This window comes from Rana temporaria, chromosome 9, assembly GCF_905171775.1.
Source record: "Rana temporaria chromosome 9, aRanTem1.1, whole genome shotgun sequence".
Taxonomy (NCBI): domain Eukaryota; kingdom Metazoa; phylum Chordata; class Amphibia; order Anura; family Ranidae; genus Rana; species Rana temporaria.
Genome location: NC_053497.1, coordinates 137,623,851 through 137,651,272, shown reverse-complemented (window position 1 = coordinate 137,651,272; position 27,422 = coordinate 137,623,851). Strand labels below are relative to the sequence as shown.

Below are 27,422 nucleotides of genomic sequence, written 5' to 3'. Positions count from 1 at the left end.
TCCAGAATTCTTGGTGGTGCACATCTAAAGGAAAGCAAGGGTTACCATTAAAGCAGGTAAGCCCTTCCACTTAGCACTCTTTTCTCAGCAAGTGCACAGGCAATACCTACAGTACAGAAGCAAGTTAGAATCGCCAAGAAAAATCTTGGCAATGTATGTAGATTGCAATTTTTTTTTCAGTAATACTGAAATGTTGATCTATAGTCAGGGTCACTTTTTTTTTTTTGGAGGAGTGAGACTTTACGGCTGTAAATAGGCAGAGGTGGGATCTCCTGGTGACAGACGTGACAAGTCAAGGATCATCTATCCCAGGGGATATGCAATTAGCGGACCTCCAGCTGTTGCAAAACTACAAATCCCATCATGCCTCTGCCTCTGGGTGTCATGCTTATGGCTGTCAGAGTCTTGCTATGCCTCATGGGACTTGTAGTTCTGCAACAGCTGGGGGTCCGCTAATTGCATATGCCTGATCTATCCCATCCCAAACTTATAAGTCTGATCCAATAATGATTTGCCCTTCTAATGCCGTCGCTGCATGACAAAGGCAGCTCAGGCTGAACGCACTTACCGCATGTACGTACAAGTATCCATAAACCTAGTCCTCGGAGCTGGTAATCCCTACTAGCCCCTTTGCTGCATAAAGAAGAGGTGTGTTTTACATACCACGAAAGCTTAGAACAGAGAGGTGAATCAAAGCCAATATTCTTGACCCATCTGATAAAAAGCATGTGACACGACAACTACAATAAAAAATAAATAAAAAGATATGCTATATATTATATGTATAAAAAAATCACTTATTCACAAAAAAAAAAAAAGCACAATTCAGCATCATGTAAATTGACCCAAATCCATGGAGTGCCGTGCGTCGAAAGGGTCCAGATACACACACAGAACCGGTCGCGTCCTATCATAGCATTCCGCTGCCGTGACCCCAAAGAAAAAAAAGTCCTTTTTCCTTAAATACTGCAAGACTGGGAAAGCCTCGTGGAACAGTCTCTCACAACCTTCTCCTGTCTCCCTCTTCTGTTACCCAGGAGGCCACTGTCTGCCATTGTGGATGGAATATACAGTCTACAGAGGCGTGAACTCCCAGATGGTGGTGCGTTGGCGCCCCCTAGTTCTGGAGCGAGAGGGAACAGGCTGGGTCTTCTTTGTAAGCGATTCTCCTCTGAGTGCGAGGAAACACAAGAAGCAGCAGGAGGGCAATGGGATGTTGTAAAGATTGAAGCATGTTTGGTACCGTACTGAGAGCGGAGGATGGCGCTCCTGCTCTCTCCAGAGACTGCCAGTGCCCTAGTGAAGGTGATCTGGAGACGAAAGGGTGGCTGGGATGGGCGTCCTCCTCCTTGCGCCGTACTGGAGTGATTAAAGAGAGGGAGAGAAGCTGCTGACATGGTCTGGTGGCACAGGAAGGATACTATTATCCAGGGCATCTAGAAAAGAGAGATGACAATAAGATTACATTGACACTGTTGGTTCTAAGGCGTCATGCGTTTAATATGGGTTCGGAGCGCACAGCAAACGCAAGTCATCAAAATCTCATTGACTTTACAGCAGATCTAAACTACATCTGAGCACCACAAACCAAAAACAATATTTAATTCATTTATAATATTCAATAATATAGCAAACTCCCACATCCATCCATGTCTCCATGATTTATTTAGTTGGCTTTTCTGGCCGTGCCCATCTTGAGTAATGGCAGATGACGCCCTTAGCTCAGGCATGAGGGTGTGCTGAAAAAAAAATCTCCTCCCCTCCTGAAGACTCCCGAGATGTAGGACATCATTTGCCTAGGCAAGAAACCAGGAAGTAACTGAAGACACACAATTTTAAAACAAGTAAATACGATATACCTTTCTATTTACTAATGCTGGTAGCATTTCAAACAATCAATGTTGATTGGGAGCGTGAAGTTCCACTTTAACAGAGCAGTACACATTGCATTTCAGAGGCTGCGTTTCACTTGCTTTGCACTGTGCTGCATTTCTTTAACCACTTAAGGACCGCCTCCTGCACATATACGTCGTCAGAATGGCACAAGTACGTAGACCTATAAGTCCTCTTTAAGTGCCCAGCCGTGGGTCAGAAGCTCCATGACCGCGGGACCTGATCGCCGCCGGGGTCCCCGGAGCTGAAGAACGGGGAGAGCTGTGTGTAAACACAGCTTCCCCGTTCTTCACTGTGGCGCTGTCATTGATCGTCTGTTCCCTGATATAGGGAAAGGCGATCAATGACGTCACATGTCCAGCCCCCCTACAGTTAGAAACACACATGAGGTCACAGTTAACCCCTTCAGCGCCCCCTAGTGGGTAACTCCCAAACTGCAATTGTCATTTTCACAGTAAACAATGCATTTTTATAGCACTTTTTGCTGTGAAAAGACAATGGTCCCAAAAATGTGTCAAAATTGTCCGATGTGTCCGCCATAATGCCGCAGTCACGAAAAAAATCGCTGATCGCCGCCATTAGTAGTAAAAAAAAATATTAATAAAAATGCAATAAAACTATCCCCCTATTTTGTAAACGCTATAAATTTTTCGCAAACCAATCGATAAACGCTTATTGCGATTTTTTTTTTAACCAAAAATATTTACAAGAATACGTATCGTATTTTTTTTTTCAAAATTATCGCTCTATTTTTGTTTATAGCGCAAAAAATACAAACTGCAGAGGTGATCAAATACCACCAAAAGAAAGCTCTATTTGTGGGAAAAAAAGGACGCCAATTTTGTTTGGGAGCCACGTCGCACGACTGCGCAATTGTCAGTTAAAGCGACGCAGTGCCGAATCGCAAAACTGGCCTGGGCCTTTTCCTGCGTAATGGTCCGGGTCTTAAGTGGTTAAACGCCTGTCCTATTAAGATGCATGTGAACTGCAGGCAAACCTTGCCTTTTGCAATTAAAAACACAGAGTTTGACTAGAGCAACATGGAAAGTATTTGTGATGTCATAACTGTTAAAGGGGTTGTAAAGGTTTGTTTTTTATTTTCTAAATAGGATCCTTTAACCACTTCCATACCAGGTACTTACGCACCTTCCCGCCCAAGCCAATTTTCAGCTTTCAGCACTGTCGCACTTTGAATGGCAATTCCGCGGTCATGCTACACTGTACCCAAACAAAATTGGCGTCCTTTTTTCCCCACAAATAGAACTTTCTTCTGGTGGTATTTGATCGCCTCTGCGTTTTTTTTTTTTGCGCAACAACTAAAAAAAGACTGAAAATTTTGGAAAAAAATTACGTTTTTATTTTTTTCTGTAATTTTTTTTGTAAGTTTTCTCTTTCAATTACGGGCACTGATATGGGGAAAGAAAACTTTTACAACCCCTTTAAAGCTGAACTTTAAGGCAGGTAAAACATTCCCTTACAATGGAGCACCGCCCCCCCCCCCCCCCCCCACACACACTTTAGGGATTAAATGCTCATTTAGGTCTAGGAAAGTGTTTCTCAAAATCTTTTCAATCATGGCACCCTTTGCAAAATATTAAAGCACCACAAATTAAAATGCGATCCCCCCATCAAATCAGAACCCCCCTTCACATCAGAGTCCCCACCTCCCTTTTCACATCAGAGTACTTAGTCCTCCCTCTTTTAACTACTTCCCATAAACCGTCATTGTACTTTGTAGTAGAATATCGGGGTTATGGCGGCAGACAAATAAAGATGAAAGTGGTCTCAGCGGGGGGGTTCCCCCCCCCGCTGCACTCCGGTCATCACCGCCGCTTACCGGAGCCGCCAGTACCGGCGGAGACCATCCTCTGCTGTCCCCTCAGTAGCATGGACCTGCGTAAGGGAAAGATGGCCCCCACTCAGCTCTATAACATTGGATAAAGAAAGCGACCCAATAGAGGAAATAAAAAAAGAAGACATTTATTTATTTTTATTGCATTTAAGTGCAAATATGAGATCTGAGGTCTTTTTGACCACAAATCTTACATTAAAGAGGACCTGTCATACTTTTTTTCTATTACAAGGGATGTTTACATTCCTTGTAATAGGAATAAAAGTAACCCAATTTTTTTTTTTTTTTAAAGGACAGTGTAAAAATAAAAAATATAAAGTAAAATAAATAAGAAGAAATTTTTTTTTTAAGCGCCCCATCCCACCAAGCTCGCGCACAAAAGCGAACGCATACGTAAGTCACGCCCTGACACTGTCCACTGCCTTACTGACACCGTTTATTGCTCTGACACCCTCAGTATAATATATATATATATATATATATATATATATATATATATACATATATACACACACACACACACACACACACACACACACACACAAATGTGTTTGAGCTTTGGAGTGCACACCCTAATGCAATAGGCTGTGCACATACCTCAGTATACTTTTCTGTTTTGGTTGTGTTATTGTGAAATGCAACACTAATGAATGGTTGTGGTAACACACTGCACTGCAGCACACAAGTCTGAGGGGAAACCTGTCATAAGAGGTGCATGAAGTCTGTGAATGTTGCCCGACCTTTCTGAAAAAGCAAGCAATGGGTTTGATCATCAGCACTACAAAGAAAAGGTATTTAAAACATGCTCAGGAGGACTGCAGCACCCCCTAGTGGCGATAGAATCCTAACAGCGTTTGAAAGAAATGGCAAGCTAAATGAAACCCATACCTGAAAATGCTAGTTGCCTGGCTTTTTTGGCTTTAATACTTTCTGAGTCTGACTTGGGAAAAACCTACAGCAGATGAAGATAAAAGTCAAATCAGAAATCCTGATTTGCATAACTTTTCAAGGTCAATGACTCAGAAGGTATTTAAAGAGAACCAGTCATCAGTGTGAAACTGTCAGTGTAGCTTGGATTTCTTTCCATGACTGTTTTATTCTCTCACTGTCAGAGTAGATGTGCCAGGCTACCTGAAGTTCCAAAGTTCAAAACACTCATACAAAGTTAATTAAGATGTTGTCAGGATTGCATGATGAAAAGCAAACCACTTCATTTCATACTCGCTAGGTTAATAAAATTGTAATGAACTCTTAATGAAATGCATGAGACCCGAATTCTGCTTTAAAACGAGCACACGGTGTTAAGGAAGCCATCTTAATTATTCCAGCCTCCTTATTTTGTGTTTCTCTTGCTAAGTGTATATTTTTATTCCGGAGTGTTGCTTTAACTGCTAAGATTTACACAATGACATCAGTGTAATAATTTCCTCTGGAATTCACACAGAAGTCTTCAAGCTAGTGTTATATAGGGCAATTCAAGCTGTGATAGCGAGCTGTGAACATCAGGAGGCTGGGAGGAGGAGGGGGGGGCAGGGGGGCACCCTCCAAGGGATGTTCCTGTGGGTGTTTGGCACATACTAATCAAAAAAGAGACACCTATACTGTGGGAGGCTTCCTCATCCACTACCGAGAGGTCCAACTACTACTAGTGGGACACCAAGCCTGCACTTGTCATGTAGCCAGGCGTGCGCCCTCTAGGGGTTATATAAAGGAAGAGCTTGTCCTCTCGTACTGAAAGCTTGGCTGCCTCCTTTAAAAGGGACACTGTCATATGCAGGGCCGAGACAAGGGGTGGGCAGGAGGGTTGCTACCCCTGGCGCAATTGTTGCAGGGATGTAGGGCACCCTAACGGAAAGGGGGCACAACTTGGTGTCTTTGCCCTGGGCGCTGGATGAGCTTGTCCTGGTGTTCTGCCAAATAAGTTCCACCTGGCAGATAATAGCTGAACATGTAGAGCTGAGAGGCAATGACTATCACATATGCTGCATGCTACCGATGCTAGTGCTACTCTGCAAGAGGCGGGGGAGATTTTACCAATAAAGTACACGTCTTAGCAGGGCGTGTTGGCCATCTGAGTTAAATGTGCAAATCCGCCTATCAACATTGCCATTGCAAAACCCGCCCACCAACACGCCCCGCTAAGACTACCGTGTACTTTATTGTTAAAATCACCCCGCCCCTTGCAGAGTAGCACTAGCATCGGGAGCGTGCAGCATATGTGATAGTCATTGCGCATGCGCCGTGTAGAGCTGCCTCTCAGCTCTACATGTTCGTCTATTTTCGGAGGCTCGGTTGAGGTTCGTACTGAGCAAGCACCACGCCTGCGCAGTACAGGGGGGGTCCTAATCTGCCGGGGAAACATTTTCAGCAGGACACCGGCACTGGTCATATGAGAACCTTGGGGGGCTGCCATTACTCATCTCTTCTTTTAGAATGCTTGTTCTGTGGCTTTTAGAGTAAACCTTTGGCTGTAGGGGTTTTTGAGTCTCTGACCTGGGACAAGTATAAGGATGCAGAATTTTGACATTTTTCTGACACTTATTTACAGCAAACTTGTTCTGCCTCTGTGACCTAAAGTGGAACTTTATGCTAACAAATAAAAATGGGTGAACAGGTAGAACTTTTGATACAGAAGAGACATTTTTTCTCTTCTGCAATAATGTTGCTTACCTGCTTGTCTGCCCCTGTACAGTGAGATGCGCACGTGCAGCCAGGGTGGATAAAAATCGAAAAAAGAAACTAAAAATTCTGATTGCCCCCCCCCCCCAAACACTTACCAGCGCCGTTCATGAAAGAAGCAGCTCTTCTCCCCTCCCTCTCTTTTCACAGAAGACTCAGCAGCAGTGGGAGTCATTGTCTCCTGCTGCTTTTAGTCAAATCCAGTGAGGAGGGAGTGGGGGGGGGGGGGGGCGACAGGGCTAAGCCAGCTGTGTGTCTTAAACGCACATAGTCCAGCTCAGGATCGAGCCTGCATGTCTGCCCTCCTAGGAAGCGGTTTGCTATAGGAGATAGGAACAGAAGAGGAGGAGCCAGAATCACCAGCAGGGGACCCCAGAAGAAGAGGTTCAGGGCCACACAAAAAAAAAATAAACATGTTATACTTGCCTCTACGAGTGGCCCCGATCCTTGTCTTCTGGGGTCCCTCGGCGGCTGTTTTGGCTCCTCCCCGCTTCTGATAACCCCCTCTGGGAAGCACTTTCCCAAGGGGGTTACCTTGCGGGCACGCTCCTGAGTCCTGTATTCGGCGTCCATAGCCACTAACTACAGGACTCGGCCCGCCCCCCTGCATCATTGCAGTTGATAGATAGCAGTGCAAGCCAATGGCTGCCCTGCTATCAATCTATCCAATGGAGGGCCGAAAAGGCTGAGCAAAGGAAGAGCGCTTTCGCGACACTGGACTTTCCAGGGCTCAGGTAAGTAAAACGGGGGGATGCATTAAGGTGAAAAAACATGAACCTTTACAACCCCTTTAAATAAAAAAAGTTTAAGTTTACAATTACTCTAATTTAGGATGAGTGTCTGTATCTATGCAGCCGCTGCATTCTCATAAACTTAGATCATCCAGTGCCTGACATCGCTTCCTCTTCCACGTGACACGGCTGCGGATTTGCTACTGCCACAGACATCCTGGATCATAGAGAGGACGATCCACACACCTAGATACTGCTGCTTTTACATTACAGGCGTTCCTTCTTGGTGATTGATGTAAGTGCACATTTAGCTGCCTATTAAAAGCCGTTTTTAACACTTCACTTAGTGGCGCCCCCCCTCTGTCCCTTGTTGTCATTTCTGAGTATCATTTCTTTCGCTTAATGGAGCTGCCTTTTATGCTAAAACTTTGATTACGGACTTTGGTTATTACCAGGGACTTTTTTATTTCATTTAGCACCTTGCTACAGGACTGCATCGGGACACCGAGTTTGTATGCGTCTGTGATTGCGCCATATACGGTACATTGTGCTTTTTATCCTCATACACACACATGGGCTGCCTGCACACAACACCTGGTGGCTCAAACCACCTAAACACATTTGCACCTTAGTATTAATTACCTTGCAATTAAACTAAATTTGTGCAACCGAACAAAAAACAAGATTTACAATCACTTTAGTAAGGATTATTAATATGTGGTTATACATCTACTTTAGTACATTCATACACTTTATCAAAAATTCCATTACGATGGGTTACATTTTCTGAAGATGTCTCAGGCAGCATGGATTGGTTTGGTGTTTGTACTCATCCTGTAGTTCCTGGCTAGCTAAGGGGTGATCTTTGAAGACTAAAGAAATGCTCTGCATCAAGCTGAATAAGTAATCTGGCTTCATGGAGAACAACGCATGTACGCAAGAGTCAGGAGGCTGCAGCAATATTGCTGGAAACAAACTTTCCCCTCAAAATAGGGAAACGCATCAAATTAGCATTCCTTATAGGCTGCCAAGACAAAGACAAATAAAACGTTTTTGTTGAGTACAGTTATACTTTAAAGCCAAACTCAAGGCACAGCTATTTGTATTTTGTTCCCCATCTTCAATACTCACATTAACCACTTGCCACCCAGGCCATTTCTATCCTACATGTAAAAATCATAATTTTTTTGGCTAGAAAATTATATAGCAGTGCAGCTCATGAGTCAGTGCCACCTATAAGTGTCAGTGCCCAGCAGTGCAGTTCATCAGTGCCACCTATCAGTGCAGCTCATCAGTGCCAATCAGTGCAGACTAACTGATAAAAAATGAGGGCAGCAGCGTTTGAACTGGCTTTGTATATAGAAAATTACCGTATTTGCCGGCGTATAAGGTGACCAGGCGTATAAGACGACCCCCTAATTTTACAGTTTTTTAAAGATTTTTTTTCCTGTACTAACCGTATAAGATGACCCCTATTCCGATGCTTGATATGTCTTTCTTCTGGAGCCATATTCTACTTCATTCTTGCTGGAGCTGAAGCCAAGCATGGCGAGCGATGTATTCTAATAATGAATACAAAGCCTGCTTGGATTGGCAGAGGCTGTAACATCATCAGCCCACGCTTCTCTGACTCTCAAAGCCAATCCGAGCAGGCTACTGTATGTAGGCACTCGGATTGGCAGAGGTTGTTACCCCAATCCGAGCAGGCTCTGTATTCATTTGAATACATCGCTCACTGGGATTGGCTAATCGGTATATATTGTATGTAGCCGAAGCTACATACAGTATTACTGCACATCCAACAGGCTTCTGAGCAGCTGACCCGGCGTATAAGACGACCCCTGCTTTTTGGCCAGTTTTTTTAAGTGTAAAAGGTAGTCTTATATGTCAGTAAATACAGTACATCCTAAAATGTTCCCATTTCAATCTGTAATTTCTTGCTTTTCAATTCCTTGCTTTTCAAGCTCGTGTTATTATCGTCCTAACGTTGTGTTAATGTTTAAACACTGATTTTGTTGCAAGTACCAATAAATATAGCCTTATTGATAATTTGCATTTTTATTCTCGTGCATAATTGTATAGACAGGACCCCAATGCACTGTATTGCCCGGGGGCCTATAATGCTCTTAAGATGGCACTGCCGCCCATAAGAACAATCAAGTGCCTGAACAGCTGCTATGATCATTCTTACGGTGCAGAGAATCGCCGGCTGAAAAAAGATCTAATGCCTGTAGCTGCATCCATCATTCAGATGTCCCTGCACAAAGTCAAGGACGTCATAAGATGGCTGGTGGGAGGGAAGTGGTTAACAATGTCAATTTGTTCCTTTTTCAGGAGCTCTATAAGCTACGCGGAGTGCTGCTGATATATACAGTGCGGAGACGCACTTAAAGCGGTGTCTATGATTGGCATCAGTTCCCAGATAGCAAGCAATTGTGCTGCAAGTTATAAAATGACTTGGTAAGCTATTGCTAGACTCGCCAGGCTTCACAAGTTTGCACAATTGCAGCAAATCCGCATTGCATGAGGCCAGATCAAATTTTTTTGCAAACATTTTGCAAGTCTGCTGCAAGTTCTGGTTGTGTTATGTTGTGCAAAAGTCCTCCCACCACAGGGGTCACTGTGGCTGATTTTTCATACTTGGAGAGCAGCTCTTGCTGTAGACTCACCACTGCAACTTTGCTCTTGCTAGAGACTTGCCACGCAAATTTGTTACAAATTGGAAAAGTGTCAACTACAACTTGTCAGTGAAAATGTGCAGCACGTTAACAAGACTTAGAATCCAACTCTGCTACAAATGTGTAGCAAGTTATCCTTGCCATCTGGGTTCTGGCACAGATCCTCTGGCCCTGTCCCTCTGCTCTGCCATATACATAGCATAGTAATGACGTTCTTTGTGGACAGTAGAGTGAGGGGGGGCCGAGACACAACATTAGAACTGGTGTCATTTATAGACCTTGTTTTAATGCAGCCGAGAACCAAAAGTGCGGCTCCTGCTGTACATATCTGCCGTACTCAGCGCACAGAGCTGAGAGTGCTCCTGAAATATTGACAGTGTTAATGAATTAAAGATTAAAAACAACATAAAAATAGATGTGCCTGGGGTCGGGCTTTAAAGGAGAAGTACAGCTAACGCTTGTTTGGCTGTACTTCTATTGTGGATCACAGGAGTGCAGTTCCTTTTGCACTCCCGTGACCCGGTTTCAACAGAGAGCAGGCTGAAGTTCACTCTCTGCTGACATCACAGAAGTCAATCCAGGGCCCAGATCCCTAGACGGACACCCATCTCAGCCTCTCAGTGACCCATACAATTGCGCGGTCATACAACACTGTTCCCAAATTATATTTTTATCATTTTTTTTCCCACAAAGAGAGCTTTCTTTTGGTGGTATTTGATCATCTCTGCGATTTTTATTTTTTGCGCTATAAACATAAAAAGACAGAAAATTTTGAAAAAAAAAACCACAATATTTTTTGTTATAATAATATCCCATTTTTTTTTTTTTTTTTTTTAAATAAAAATTTCACTTGGTTTAGGCCGATACGTATTCTTCTACATATTTTTGTTAAAAAAAAATCGCAATAAGCGTATATTGATTGGTTTGCGCAAAAGTTATAGCGCCTACAAAATAGGGGATAGATTGATTATTTTTGTTTTCTTTTTTTTACTAGTAATGGGGGCGATCTGCGATTTTTTTTGTCAGGCCTGCGATATTGCGACGGACGTATCAGACACTTTTGACATAATTTTGGGACCATTCACATTTATACAGCGATCAGTGCTAAAAAAAAAATGCTTTAATTACTGTATAAATGTGACTGGCAGTGAAGGGGTTAACACTAGGGGGTGAGGAAGGGGTTAAATGTGTATCCTGGGTGTGTCCTGTGTGGGGGGAGGGGACTGACTGAGGGAGGTGACCGATGCTGTGTCCCTATGTACAAGGGACACAGATCGGTCTCCTCTCTCCCTGACAGGATGTGGCGCTCTGTGTTTACACACAGAGCTCCACGTCCCTGCTGTCACCGCCGATCGCGGGTACCTGGCGGACATCGCGGCCACCAGGCACACGCATCGGCTTCCCAGCGATGCGCCGGGCACAGTGTTTCCCCGCTGGCGCCCACGGGGAATGTAAACAAGAGGACGTCCAAAGACATCCACTCGGCACTTGAGAGCCGCGCTGTGGACGTCTTTCGTCTATAGCGCGGATCTCAAGTGGTTAAGAATATTTTTCTTTTTTTTAAACTTTTTTTTATTGGAAATTTGTAATAAATATATAATTTTTATGTGACTGTCTCTCTCTGGTACAAGTAAAGTCCGAAACAAGTAAAGATTTTTGGTGGATTTAACCCTTAATTAATATTAATTATCACTCAAAACTCCAATGATGCAGGTGGAAGAAAAGCCAGGAACTATGGTGCTAACACATCTTCTTTGTAAACATCCGACAAGTGCAGCATTCAACCTGCAACTGAAGCATTACTTTTGGTGGACCAATCTTGTTTATTATGTAGAATTTTATAAATTAATCCTCAAACTGTAATAGTATTTTTGCATTCAAACATGTAACATGTAAGGGTTTCAGAAGAATTATTGAGCCAAGGTTAGCACAGTCAGCTCTGATCCCAGTTGCGGGTTATATAGTAAGTTTGAAAGGCTGCCTTAGCTACTTACATACAGCTGTGGTGGGTGATCCCTATACCAATCCATCATATAGAGATAGTGCCTGCACAATCGAGGGGTCTGCCTTTGATCCCTCTTGAAATTCCTGCAGAGTCAGTTTACCATCAGAGTTCTGTAAGAAAAAATAATAGTAACATTAAAAAAAAAAAAGGAAAATCACAGGGTGTCTTCAATGAACAAAAATCAACAAAGGGCCAGGCACAAAATTGGAACAGCACTCCCCTATAGTTGTTTTTGTTTTTTTATGTCTTCAATGAACACAATGGGCCAGATTCACGTACAGGTTACGCCGGCGTGTCTATTGATACGCCGCGTAAGTTACAAGATGCGCCGTCGTATCTATGCGCGGTATTCTTGAACGTAGATATGCCTGAAATCTGGCTTCAGCCGACCGACTTAAGTCTTAGTACGCCATCGTATCTTGGGTGCATATTTACGCTGGACGCGCTTCCGTAGATTTACGCATCAAATATGTAAATTAGGTAGTACGCCGATTCACAAACGTACTTGCGCCCGCTACGCTGTTTACATTAGGCTTACGTCTGGCGTAAAGTTACCCCTGCTATATGAGGTGCAGCCAATGCAAAGTATGGATGTCGGAACAAGCGTATCTTTTTACGTCGTTTACGCAAGTCGTACGTGAATGGGGCTGTGTGTAGGTTACGTTCACGTCACAGGCATTGAGCCGGCGTATCTTAGGGAGTAAATTTGACGTGATACTGCGCATGCGCCGTACGATCGGCGTTTTATTTGCATGGGGTCACGGATCATTTTAATAAAACACGCCCACCTCTTCCACATTTGAATTACGCAGGCTTACGCCGGCCAATTTACGCTACGCCGCCGCAACTTAAGGAGCAAGTGCTTTGTGAATACAGCACTTGCCTGTCTAAGTTGCGGAGGCGTAGCGTAAATAGGATACGCTACGCCCGCAGAAATATACACTCTCCTACGTGAATCTGGCCCATAGACATCATTATAATTGCAATGTGTATCTTAAAGTGCCCATTCCTTTGTTTATATAGGGCAAAGTAAGCGATTCACTTACCTTCCCCCTCTCCAGAAGTACAGTTGTGCTCATAAATTTACATACCCTGGCAGAATTTATGATTTCTTGGCCATTTTTCAGAGAATATGAATGATAACACATAAACATTTATTTCACTCATGGTTAGTGTTTGGCTGAAGCCACTTATTACCAATCAACTGCGTTTACTCTTTTAAATCATATTGGCAACAGAAACAACCCAAATGACACTGATCAAAATTTTACACACCCTGGTGATTTTGGCCCGATAACATGCACACAAGTTGACACAGAGGGGTTTGAATGGCTACTAAAGGTAACCATCCTCACCTGGAATTTGTTTGCTTGTAATTAGTGTTTGTGTATAAAAGGTCAATGAGTTTCAGGACTCCTGACAGACCCTTACATCTTTCATCCAGTGCTGCACTGACGTTTCTGGATTCTGAGTTTACTTATGTGCTGCTGGGAAGGAGGGGATGCACTAAGTGGCCTTTTTACTTTGCCCTACATGGGTAAAGTAGAGTTTTATGTTAGAGGAGGATACCACAGCCAAGTTCTCTTCCTGGCAATGCTTGTTACCTGGCTGTTGTGCTGATCCTTTTGATTCATAACTTCCAAGTCCCTAACCCAGAACAAATATACGTATCAGAAATTCTGTCCTCATTCTGGCTTTCCTGCTCTGCATCTGTATGACAGATCAAGGACTTAGAAAGCATTGAGGCCTGAGATGGCCAGTCAACTGGCATTTTCAGAAAAAAGTCAGCAAATGCAGCCTCCATATTTGTCTCATTACAGATTACCGCTAACGGCAACACAGTGCAAAGACCGGTAATATACAGTAACCGATATCAGCGGCTAATCACAAATTAGCTTTTATTAATAAGACCTGTTATTGTCATTAAAAAAGGTGCTATAAAACAGCAAATTCTTGGATGATCCAGTTTTTAAATACAGGTTGATGATATAAGACAGCATTTAATTTGATTGTGACAATTTTTGAAGAGCACCCAATAAGACCTGGTTCACACCTATGCGTTTTTTAGTGCTTTTTGCAGAAACACACTACAGTCCATTGAACAAGGTTTCCCAAGGGACACATTCACATGTAAGCTCCTTTCAGCCGCTGCTTTTTGGAAAGGGTCAGGCAATTATTTAAATGCAAAACGTTGCTTTTTGGCTCAATAGACTTCAATGGAGAAGCTGCAGAAGAGAATGTAGTGTGCTTTTTGCCGTGATTTTGCCTTTTTAATCTGCCCAACAACAAATCCCCCCCCCCCCCCCCCCAAAAAAAAGCATAAGAAAAGCGAAACGATCAAAAAGCGCATGCGCAGAAACAGCTCAAAAACAAACTGCATTGGTGTGAACCAAGCCTAACTGCAACCCTTGCTGCAATTATCTTAGGACATACTGCCCCTTCCTCTTACCTTGTCCATCATTGCAAAAATCCGGTCTACCCTCTTCTCTGGAGTGTTTTCCTCCTCTGGAAGTTCCACTGTGTTACCCTGAAGAAAAAAGAAAGCAAAAAAATAAATAAAAAAGACACAAATGAACTCCAAATGTATTCTCAGAAATAGGCTGCATTCTGTAAGTGGCATTACGTTGTTCAATAGATTGTTATTTGATTTTGGTTACATATTCCAGTGCTGACAATTTGTCACATTGTAGGTAGCAAAGCCCAATTCCTGTCATTTTTTTTTTGCTTTAGGCAATGGGCCTCCAAACTTTCTAAACAAAGGGCCAGTTTACCGTCCTTTGGGGGGGGGGGGGGGGGGGGGGGGGCGGATTGTGGCCACTAAGAGTAGAAAAGGTCCTGACATCAATGGGAAAAACTATTTGGTCCCATTGTTGGTGTCAATGGGAGAAATTGTACCCCATCGTTAGTGTCATTGGGAGGAATTGCACCCCTTCACTGTTGTCATTGGGCGGAATTATGCCCCATTGTTGGTACCAGTGGATGACATAGTACCCCAAGGGTCAGGTAAAACCAAGCAAAGGGCCACATCTGGCCCCCAGGTCATGATTTGGATACCCCTGCTTTAGACCATGGGACAGGGTTGGAGTCTCTGTTGAATTTTTATTTCTGACTGTGTCCCCAATTGAGTGAATTTCCCTCACTTCCTGTTCTGGTGACAGACTGTCACCAAAACAAATGGGGACATTCCTCCAGGTGGGGACAGAGATGACGATAACACATTGGTATACTGTATATCCTAAGTGCAGAGGTGTGGCACTTTTTCTTTCATCCGATTCCTGTACCGTGAAACAGCTTTAATTAGTACCTGTAACATCATCACCATGTTTGTAAAAACATTGCAGAAACAGCTGCTCTGTTCCTACTGATGTAGGTAGGGCTCCCAGAACTACATCGCCCAAGAGTCATTTCCCTATATGAGGTGTGTGTGTGTGCAGTCTTTTGGGAGTCAAGCAGTGGCGGCCCGTCCATTAGGGGCACACACAGGCACAATCCCCCATCCATGTGTCCGGCCCCCTGACCTACATGCAGGGTGTTGGACGCATGGATTCCAATGAGGGGGGGGGGGGGTTGAAGAACGTGATCTTCTCTATGGTAAAGAAAAACCCATTCACAACATCCAGACAAGTGAAGGACACTCCCCAGGAGATGGGCGTATTATGTCAAAGTCTACAATCAGGAGAAGACCTTACGAGAGGAAATACAGAGGGTTCACCACAAGGCGCAAACCATTCATAAGCCTGAAGAAGAGAAGAGCCAGATTAGACTTTGCCAAAAAAACGTCTAAAAAAGCCAGACCAGTTCTGGAGAAGCATTCTTTGGATGGAGGAAAAAGATTAATCTGTACCAGAATTATGGGAAGAAATAAGTGTGGAGAAGGCTTGGAATAGCTCATGATCCAAAGCACACAACGTCATCTGTAAAACATGGTGGAGTGTGATGGCATGGGCATGCATGGCTTCCAGTGGCACCGGGTCATTGGTGTTTATTGATGATGTGACAGAAGACAGAAGCAGCCGGATGAATTCTGCAGTGTTTAGAGATATACTGTCAGACCAGATTCAGCCAAAGGCAGCAAAGTTGATTGGAAGACGCTTCACAGTACAGATGGAAAATTATCCAAAACACACTGCAAAAGCAACCCAGGAGCTTTTGAAGGAAAAGAAGTGGAATATTCTGTAATGGCCGAGTCAATCACCTGATCTCAACCCAATCGAGCATGCATTTCACTTGCTGAAGGCAAAACTAAAGACTAAACTGAAGACCGATACAGTTAGAGCCTGGCAATGCATCAGAAAGGGGGAAACACAGTCTAATGTCCATGGGTTCCAGACTTCAGGCAGTCATTGCCAGTAAAGGATTCCCAACAAAATATTAAAAATGTACTTTTTATTTATGATTTTATTCATTTGTCCAATTACATTTGAGCCCCTGAAAATGAGGACACTGTGTATAAAAATGGTTGCAGTTCCTAAAATTTGTACTTGATTCAAATTAATTTAGATTGTTTTGTTTTCATTTTATTCTAGTGGCCGACAGAGCCAAAAGTATGAAAATTATGCCTGTGTCCAAATGTGTATGGACCCCACTATATGTATTTCAAATGTGTATTTAGCCATATGCATGAAGTTCAATTTTTTTTCTTTTTATAAATCAGAAATGTTAAAATATTTATTTTTTTTTGCATTTGGATTACGTGATTTTTTTTGGGATACATTCGATCCAAACTTACCACCATCTGGTAAATTGCATCCACAATATCCAGCATCTCATTTCGTGTGATGTATCCGTCATTATCCAGGTCATACAATTTAAATGCCCCTAAATGAAGGAAACAAAAGTCATTCTCGGACACAAACCTCTTTTCTCTAATCATACACTGTATACAGGGGCGGACTGACCATTTGGGCACTCGGGCACTGCCTAAGGGCCCCATGCCACTAGGGGGGCCCATCAGGGTTACCAGCCTCAGTAAAACCAGGGACAGTATGTAAAAATCAGTGTTTTTTTTTTTTTATTTGTCCCTGAAATAATATGTACTGTATGTGTATACTGTGTGTATATGTATACTGTGTGTGTGTATACTGTGTGTGTGTATGTATACTGTGTGGGCCGGATTCAGGTAGGCGATACGACGGCGTATCTCCAGATATGCCGTCATATCTCTGAGTTGCGGCGTCGTATCTATGCACCCGATTCATAGAATTAGTTACACATAGATTTCCCTAAAATCGGACTGGCGTAAGTGTCTTACACCGTCGTATCTTAGGCTGCATATTTACGCTGGCCGCTAGGTGGCGCTTCCGTCGATTTACGCAAGGAATATGCTAATTAGGTAGATACGCCGATTCACAAACGTACGTACGCCCGGCGCTATTTTGTTACGTCGTTTACGTTAGGCTTTTTCGGCGTAAGGTTGCTCCTGCTCTTATGAGGCATACGCAATGTTAAGTATGGACGTCGTTCCCGCGTCGATTTTTGAAATTTTTACGTCGTTTGTGTAAGTCGTTCGCGAATAGGGCTGTACGTAAGTTACGTTCACGTCTAAAGCATTGACGATTTGCGGCGGAATTTCGAGCATGCGCACTGGGATTCGTTCGTAAAAAACGTCAAATACGTGGGGTCACACTAAATTTAAATAAAACACGCCCACATTATCCAAATTTGAATTAGGTGGGCTTACGCCGGAGCACATACGTTACGCCGCCGTAACTTACGGGGGCAAGTTCTAATTTACGGCAGTGTAACGTTACGTTACACCCGCACAATATTACGCAGGGCTACCTGAATCTAGCCTATAGTGTGTATACTGTGTGGCCCCATAATCTATTGCCTGGGAGCCTCATAATCTCCTATTGCCCGGGGCTCCATAAATTGTCAGTCCGCCCCCTAATATAATAGATAATTTGACTGTTGAAGATCTTTTATCTGTCAGATATGCACATAAATATGAACATTTATAAATGATGCGATCTCTGGGATGGCAGCCAAGAACAATGGAGAATCAGCTAAACATTTCTCACGCAGTCTTTGTTGAAATGAGCCAATAAATGATAACAGAGTGGAAAATCTCCCGGCAAATCCAACTGTCAGAGGATCTCATTATTCCCCCAGAGGAGCTGAAAAGGAGCCTAGATATTATAACAAGCCTCAACTAAAATAACTGTAATAATATAACTTGTGTCTGTTTCCTCATTGCAGATATTCCCATCATTTTCTTCTAACACCCTAATTACTGGGACAGGAAGCAAAAGGAATTCTCTCCAATGGGGACACACTTATCACAACTTAAATAGTGCTTTCACTATAAAGAGACGCTGTCACCAATTTTTAAAGAATTGAACGTTAAAGGCACAGAAAAATCAAGTATTTTAAATATTTCCATAAATAAGAGTCAGTTCCTTAGCATAGCCTCCTCCCTCCTTGCCCACTTCGAGTAATCAATTCCCTCTGTGCTGGCCAAGCTCCTCTGTCCCACCCATCACCTCCCTACATAACTTTTTATGTAGCTGATGGGGAAGGAGAGAAGAGGAATACTAGAGTGTGTCACTTGAGTGACAGCATTGGGGCTGCTGACATCACATCCAAGGTGGCATCCCCCAGCATTAGTCTTGGGATGTCTACACAAGGGAGGGTTTTACGGGTAAAGAAAATGGATAAAGTTTGTTAAATATGCATACATCGATCAGCCATAATGTTATGACCACGGACAGATAAAGTGAATAACAAGAATTATCTTGTTACAATGACATATGAAAGTCGTGGGATATATTAGGCAGCAAGTGAACATGTGGTCCCTGAAGTTGATGTGTTAAACTGTGATGACCATGTGCTTGTGCTTTTGTTGTGAATAAGGATGCGCAGCCACAGACTGGTGCTGGCCTGTATCCACAGACAAACGTGCCTACAATAAGCACATGAGCGTCAGAACTGAACCACAGAGCAGTGGAAGAAGGTGGCCTTTTACATCATATGGATGGCCAGGTGTGTCTGCAGAGGCACTGCTACAAATCACAGAGCCCCATACAGCCTACCTGACAGGACCCCTCCTTCCCGGGCCAAAAGGGACGGAGGACATAGATTCATCAGTCCCTTTTATGCAGCCTCAGCAGCACAGATTAATGAATAGAAAAAAAACTTTAAGGCTTCCTGCTCATTCACAAATTGAAGAATAGTAAACTCAGTTTACTTTGCTTCAGTGATGAATGGACACAGCATTGATTGGTACTGTTTGCTCACTGTGTTCATTCAGGAAAAAAAGGGGGCAGTAAATTACATATTTATCAGCCCTTTCCCCCACTCTCAATCCTGAAACATCTACTTTTGTGCCCACAGTGGCAGCTTGAATGAGAGGAGGAAAGACAGAAGTTCTGCGGCGGAATGGAGCAAACGGGGGAGGCAGGATAGTAGATGGAAGGGCAACCAGAGGGAGAAAGAGGAAGAGAAGCTGGCAGCACTGCAGGGGGAGGGCAGAAAAGGATCAGGATCTGCAATAAGACAGTTCACCCGGCGCTCCTGCTCGGCAGGTGCCTGGGCCCCCTTTTGAGCCGATTGTGCCCGGGCACAGTACAGGAGGGCTGGCGTTACTGCCCTATCAGCGGCCCTGTGTGTCTGGGTCACTTACTTCAATATTAGGTGGGTGGTCCTAAAGTTATGGTTGACAGGTGTATAATGGGAAGATTTTTGATGAATTGAATAATCTTGTGGTAGGGTCTCTTTGGATAGATCAATTTGGCACTATACTGTGTGCAAGCTAGGTGACTTACATCTCAGCTTCTCATCCAGGGTCCCACGTGAAGTGACAGATAAAGCCTGGATAAATTCTGCAAACTCGATCCGTCCATCCTGCAAAAAGATAGTAAGGGAGTAAATCACGCTTCTGTCTCAGCAGGTTTATCTATAATGCATTAAAGTTCTTCTAAAGTCTGGGTGCTTTTTACCCTCAATGCACTTCCTGCATTAAGGTACAAAAAACACCACACCACCTTACCTGTCCACGCGCCCCCCCCGCCGCCACCACACTTACCCGACACTTTTCATGATCCAGCGCTGTCCCCGCCAGCACCCTCATTCCCCATTCTTCCTGGATTCAAAGGCTTCACATTGGCTCTTGCTGCGGTCAGTCAAATCCTATAAGGAGGGAGCGGGGGGGTGTGGCCAAGCTGCATTGTGTGCATATATGGACTCACACAGCCCGGGTTGGAATCGTGCCCACATGGGTGCCCCTTAGCACACAGCTTGCTATGGGGGCATTCTGAAGGGAGGAGGAGCAGAGAGTTCCGGCAGGGGAACACCAAAGTTGAGGTATGGAGCCAGCTGTGTGCAATATCATTGCGCAGATCAGATAAGTGTATTATGTTTTTATTTTAAAAAAAAGTTGACTTTAAAGTGTTACTAAACCCAGGACCCTGCATTCACTATATCTGGTCTCCCACAGTACACAGAACACGGAAATGCAATCATTTTAGTGACTTTAAACTGCTAAACACCTTTTCTCATCAGCATTAAATAGCAGTCTTGTTACTTCTATCAGAGTCTGGTTAAAGCTTGTAGGAGGACTTTTCATTCTCCCACGATTGCTCAATGAGAATGCAGGACCCCTGATCCTCTGTCTGGACAGTGCTGATCACATGCACTCTCCCAAGAAAAAAGAAAAAACTCTCTAGCAATACACACCAAACTGAGCATGTGCAGCCCGTCCCCTGGCTCTGTAAATGTCAGGTTATTTTTTGAAGACAGTGGAAGAAGGGGAGATTGAGAAGACAGGCTCAAACAGCATTTTTGAACAATGCAGAGGATTAACCCCTTAAATTCCACAGGGAGTATAACAAGTATGCTTTACTGCATATACATACTGGTTTTACTTTTGTGGGTTTAAAGGGGTTTTGTAAAGTCTAAGGCACAGATTCTTGTAGGAGTTACGCCGGCGTATCTCCAGGTACGCCATCGTAACTCTGAGTTTGAGGCGTCGTATCTATGCGCCTGTTTTTTATAATAAGTTACGCATTGATTTGTCTTTGATCCGACCGACGTAAGACTCTTACGCCGTCGTATCCAAGTTGCATATTTAGGCTGGCCGCTAGATGGCGCTTCCGTCGATTTACGCGTCGAATATGGTAATGAGCTAGATACGACGATTCTCAAAACGTACGTGCGGCCGGCGCTTTCGTTTACGTTAGGCTTTTTTGGGCGTAAAGTTACCCCTGCTCTATGAGGCGTACCAATGTTAGGTATGGACGTCGGAACAGCGTAAAATTTTTCACGTTTTACGTCGTTTGCGTAAGTCGTCCGTGAATGGGGCTGGACGTAAGTTACGTTCACGTCGACTAGGCATTGGGCGGGCGCAATTTAATTAGAAAATTCGACGTGATACTGAGCATGCGCCGTTCGAAAAAAGAGTCAATGACGTGGGGTCATGATTAATTTCCATAAAACACGCCCACCACTTCCACATTTGAATTAGTCAGGCTTACACCGGCCCAGTTATGCTACACCGGCGTAACTTAAAGCGCAAGTTCTTTGAGAATACAGGACAGGCCGCTCTAAGTTACAGCGGCGTAGTGTATCTCGGATGCGCTACGCCCGCCTAAAGATAGGCGATTCTACGAGAATCTGTGCCTAAATTTTTTTTACCCAAATGCATTCCTTGCATTAAGGTAAAAAAAAAAATGTAGGTTTCAGCATTGCCCCCCCTTTACTTACCTGAGACCTCATTCGATCCAGCACCATGCACATCTTTTCTCCTCTCACTCAATTCTAACTGGCTTTGCTGGGGCACCGGGAGCCATTGGCTCCCAGTGCTGTCAATCAAAGCCAGTGACGAGGAAGCGGGGGGTGGGGCCGAGTCCCGCTGTCTGTGTCAATGGATGCAGCAGAGGGACTTGGGTACGGCTTCCCACGGGGGGCACTGGCCAGAGATGAGGGGCCAGGAGCACCGGCGGGGGACCCGAAAAGAGGAGGTTCCCGTAGGTAGGTAAAAACATGTTTTGTTATTTATTTATTTGTTTTTTATTTAGCTTTAACAACCCCTTTATTAACACTTTACTTAAATATTTCTAATGGATCATTCTATTATAGCTGGATGCTGATGAACTCAATCATCCTTGTTTTTCCTATATTGCTCCTGTAATCCATAGCGCTGCGCCAACTGTTGGCGCTATATAAATCCTTTATAATAATAATCCAGCCAGGAGATTTCTGCACTGGAATGCCTGTCTCTACCCCTTGCTAAAGTCAAGTGTAAAAGTCTCACTATTCCTGCTGAACTTTCCTCAATATATAATTAAAGAAGACATGAATGGAAGTAGTGCATCCTCGTTATAATGAGTGTGGCAGGTGGGCGGAGCTGGGAACTCAGAAACGGGACGCAGAAATGCCCTGAGAGATATAGGAACTAGTGAGTGACCCCCATCATCAGCTTTAAATGGAGAAACCCATTAAAGAGAACCAGGTCTTTACAAACAGGGGACCAATTCACAAGCATGCATCTGCCAGGACCAGTGCACATGTAACCAGCACAATGTTGACTCTTTCACGGTCATCTCTCTTTGTATACATCCATCAAGGACTTTACTGTACCCCGCCAGGAACTGTGCTTAAGTGCAAAAACGTGACTGGTTCTCTTTATTCTTTACACTATCCTAATCATTAAGATCCATGGCTTTTCTTGAGAAAGTTGCATGATTCGCTTTGAACATCCCATAATGATCACTGTACAGAAACAGCAAATTAACACACGAAGCTTGTAATCATTGCACCTACACACAACAAGCAAAGTAAATCTGTGCCGTGAGTAAATAAACCAGTTATACCTAAATTAATAAGGATAAATGAATCATAATGCGCGCCGCATACTTGTTCTTGCTGTAACTACCACTGCAATATATAATGTAATAAATTAGGAATTAAAAGTGTAATTGGCTGAAGGGCTCGGGGGAGCGCGGGGTGCAGCAGAAGACGACATTAAGTATAATTGTAAGATTTTCTACGCATTCTCCAAGGAATTTAGTCATAATAAGTGAAAATACAGTAACATACTTGCTGTAAAGAGATACAGCGCCTGAGCACAAAGGTCAGGAGAAAAGTGCCAATATCAAATATTCAGCTAGGGTAAAACTGTGCCATTAAAGTGATTAAACTTCAAACATGAAATTTAAACAAAGCATATCCTTCTATAGTGTGTACTTGTACCATTCCAGAGCACCAAGTGTCATTTCTGTCTGATGCCTCATTCCTCAGCCATCAGCGTAAATCACTTCTGACAAGTTTTCCTGACACCAAGAAAAAAAAGGTGACAGGGGAGGGACCTCCAGCACACAGCCTATGATTGGCAAACTTAGCTCTGATCCTGTGTGCTGTGTGAAGGGGGGCGTGTCCCTTCCCTCCAATCAGAGCTTTCCTCACTGGGATCTGCAGAGTGTAATTTCAGCTCTCCAACCCCTTTTTTTCTGACAGCTCAGACAAGCTTTATAAATGTAGAGAAGAGAAGAAAATTTGTTTCACCTGAGGCCAGTCCTTCACTGGGTATAAGGAAGGGTTTACAACCTCTTGTAAACCCTTATTTCCTCATATTTTTCTCCTTACAGGTTTCCTTTGATATCAAGGTATAGCGCTTTTGCTTCAGTTTTATTTTAATTTTATACCGACAGGTTGTTAATCTTTGTTTTATAAATGAGCATTTACAACATAACATAGCACTAAAGAGAGAGCATAGTATAAGCAGTTCCCTTTCAGGCACATTGTCTCTCACTGAAAGTTTAAAGTTGATCTCTGGATAAGAAAATATTGTACAAGAGACATGTGTACTCCCCCCGATGGGTGTGCTTTCTATTTCTTATGTCCAATAATCCAGTGTGATACTTTGCCTCTGTGCAGGAGCTCCTGTAATGAAGACCGGTCACTGCTGCGCTCTCTACTTGTGCAGGGGGACTGGTCCCGTCTCCGCCCCCTCCTTTACTAATCTGCAGACAGCCTGTAGTGGGTGGGGCCTGCTGAGTCCCTCCCAGAGCTCTGTTCCCTGCACAGGCTATACGCAACAGTGATAATATCACTGCTACTTTTACCGCTAAGATAATGGGCTGGATTCAGATACAATGGTATATCTATCCGCCCGGCGTAACGCATCTCAGATACGTTACGCCGCTGTAATTTAGGGCGCAAGTTCTGTATTCAGAAACAACTTGCGCCCTTAGTTACGGCGGCGTAACGTATCTGTGTCGGCGTAAGCCCGCCTAATTCAAATGTGGATGGTGTGGGTGTGTTTTATGTATATTAAATGTGACCCCGCGTATTTGACGTTTTTTATGAAAAAATCCCAGTGCGCATACTCGAAATTCCGCCGCAAATCGGCATTGCTTTCGACGTGAACGTAAATAACGTCCAGCCCTATTCGCGAACGACTTACGCAAACAACGTTAAATTTTCAAAACTTGACGCGGGAACGACGGCCATACTTAACATAGAATACGCCTCATATAGCAGGGGTAACTATACGCCGAAAAAAGCTTAACGTAAACAGCGTAAATAAATGCGCCGGCCGGACGTACATTTCTGAATCGGCGTATCTAGCTCATTTGCATATTCCTTGCGTAAATATACGGAAGCGCCACCTAGCGTCCAGCATAAATATGCAGCCTAAGATACGACGGTGTAAGACACTTACGCCGGTCGGATCTTAGGGAAATCTATGCGTAACTGATTCTATGATTCAGGCGCATAGATACGACCCCGCACACTCAGAGATACGACGTCGTATCTTCTCTGTGAATCTACCCCAATATTGTTAATACAAGGATTTATATCCCTTTATGGCTACTATATAATATTTTTAAATGAATGTTTTTGTGCCTGGAGTTCAGCTTTAAGTCGCTCCCTTGTGGAAATTTTAGCTTGATAGCTTGAGCTACTGAGCTATGTAAAACGGGCATTTCACAAGAAAAGGGTGCATAACAACCTCAGTGCATTTTCTTTTTTTCCTAGGAGACAAAAAATGTGTGTGTGTATGTGTATATATTACACACCCACACACACATATATATATATACATTATTTATTTTATATATATATATATATATATTCAAATAATTGGATCAATACATTTTTAAATGCAGCAATTCTTTGCACTTTTTATACATCTCTCTCTCTCCCTCTCTCATATATATATATATATATATATATATATATATATATATATATATATATATATATATATATATATATATATATATATATATATATATATATATATATATATATATATATATATATATATATATATATATATATATATATATATATATATATATATATATATAATATATATATATATATATAAAAAAAGTGCAAAGGATTGCTGCTCTTAAAAAGGTATTGATCCCGATTAATTTGAGCAGTTACATAGTGTGATTTTCAAAGATTTCCATTTCGGGCTTACAAGCTTATTGCCCTTCATCAGATCAGAACACGTCTAACATTTCAAACACATTCATGAGAATTTAAACATTTACAAATCATCACATATGGAATCAATTACGTGGTTAATGATTCATTCGTATAATTACATTCCTTCTTTGATTCGTTTTTTCAAAACCACTCATACAGAAAATGGTTAAACAAACAGGTATTCTTGTCATTATTCTATCAGGAACCTTTACTTTGTTAATCTACCAAGAAAAATATATATACAGTTGAGCTCAAAAGTTTGCATACCCTGGCAGAAATTGAGACATTTTGTCATGAATATTGAAAATATGACTGATCATGCTAAAAAAAAATGTTTTATTCAAGTTAAGTGAAGACATGCATTTTCCACTTCTTAATAAGGGATTAAATAGTACTGACTGGCATATTCAAGGCTTTGGATATCTTTATATCCCTTTCCATCTTTGTAAAGTTTCATTGCCTTCTTATGCAGGTCTTTTGACTGTTCTTTTCTGCTCCCCATGGCTTAGTATATAGCCTGCTTAGTGCATCCAAGTGAGAGCCAACAAACGCATTGACTATTTATACACAGACACTAATTGCGATTTAAAAAGCCACAAATGTGGGAAATTAACCTTTTAATAGCCATTTTAACCTGTGTGTGCCACCTTCTGTGTACAGCTGTACCAATGCCAAACATTCCAGGGTATGTAAACATTTAATCAGGGCCACTTGGGTGATTTCTGTTATCATTATCATTTTAAAAGGAGCCAAAAAACTATGTGATAATAAATGGCTTCATGTGATCGCTATACGTGAATAAAATACAGTTTTTTGGCATGATTAGTCATATTTTCAATATAAATGTCAAATTTTACCATTTCTACCAGGGTATGCAAACTTTTGAGCACAACTGTGTATATATAAAGTATATCACAACCTAAACATCCAAATACAATTATTTTTAAAAGTGTTATTTTCAAGAGTGTTAATTATCATAATCAACCAGATAGATATAAATCTAGATCCCTATTTAATCCATTTGGGGTCACAGTATTCAAGCGAAGTTCCCCTGGTTTTTGAGTTTATTAAAAGTCAGCTGCTGACTTTACAAAAAGTGTAGCTGCTGACTTTTAATAAACAGACACTCACCTGTCCCACGGTCCAGCGATGCGGCCACCCGAAGCTTCTATTCTCTCCCCCTCCTGTTGGCGGCACCGCCATTGTAAGTGTGACAGTTTGCGGCTTCACAGCTGGGCGCGAACTGCACATGCGCGAGCCGCTCGAATATTTATGTCTAGCTATACGGTCCTTGACCTTTTGAATTGTTTCTCCAATATAAAGGAACCCACACGGGCATTTTATATCACAAATCACATATGAAGATTGGCAAGTATAATAACCTTTAATTGGGATATCAAAACCTTTGTGAGGATGGGATATATTTACACTATATACATGATAAACAGGGATATGATCCTGTATTACGTGCTCCCAGAAATGTTATATTAGGATTGGAAGGAAAGTATTGATCTGATTTGACCAAACAATCTCTAAAAGTTCTACCTTTCCAATGTGAGGGTAAAGGCGGAGCTAAACATTTGTCTATATTCGGATAGTTGTCTCCTGATAACCCCCAATAATCCTCCCACGCGCGTCTCCAGGATTTCTCCAGAGCCTCTCCCATCCTCTGGAACTCGCTACCTCAACATGTCCGGCTATCTCCCCTACTCTTGCTACCTTCAGGCGATCCCTTAAAATTCTTCTCTTCAGGGAAGCATATCACGTCTCCAACTAATCTTTTACCACTTCCATCAGCTCATTCCCCACAGTTACAACCTTTTGTACCACCTGCCCCACCCTATTAGATTGTAAGCTCTTCTGAGTAGGGCCCTCTTAATACTCTTGTATTTTATTGCATTATAACTGTATTATCTCCCTTTTATATTGTAAAGCGCTGCGTAACCTGTTGGCGCTATATAATTCCTGTAAAATAATAATAATATTTTTTTTAATGATGTTAAAAACACAATAAAAAAATGAAAATTAATACTAATTTTAAACTAGACACTTGGACTTTAAACGGCACACAGGTATTAACTATAAAAATATGTAGGTATTTATTTATAGAAAAATATATAAAAGGATATACATTTATGGGTCACAAT

The 27,422-nt window shown here is 42.6% G+C and overlaps 1 protein-coding gene across 1 annotated transcript in view; it reads right to left on the bottom strand.

Annotated features, from left to right (window-relative positions):
• Window positions 1-805: 805 nt before the first annotated feature.
• The window catches only part of NCS1 (neuronal calcium sensor 1), a 159,862-nt gene continuing 133,245 nt past the window's right edge, over window positions 806-27,422 (bottom strand). The window contains exons 4-8 of the mRNA XM_040324644.1: window positions 19,602-19,680; window positions 16,568-16,656; window positions 14,288-14,365; window positions 11,828-11,948; window positions 806-1,436 (exon numbers count right to left, since the gene is read on the bottom strand). Coding sequence (XP_040180578.1) covers window positions 11,850-11,948; window positions 14,288-14,365; window positions 16,568-16,656; window positions 19,602-19,680 — 345 coding nt within the window. The 3' untranslated portion in view covers window positions 806-1,436; window positions 11,828-11,849. The remainder of the gene's footprint in view (window positions 1,437-11,827; window positions 11,949-14,287; window positions 14,366-16,567; window positions 16,657-19,601; window positions 19,681-27,422) is intronic.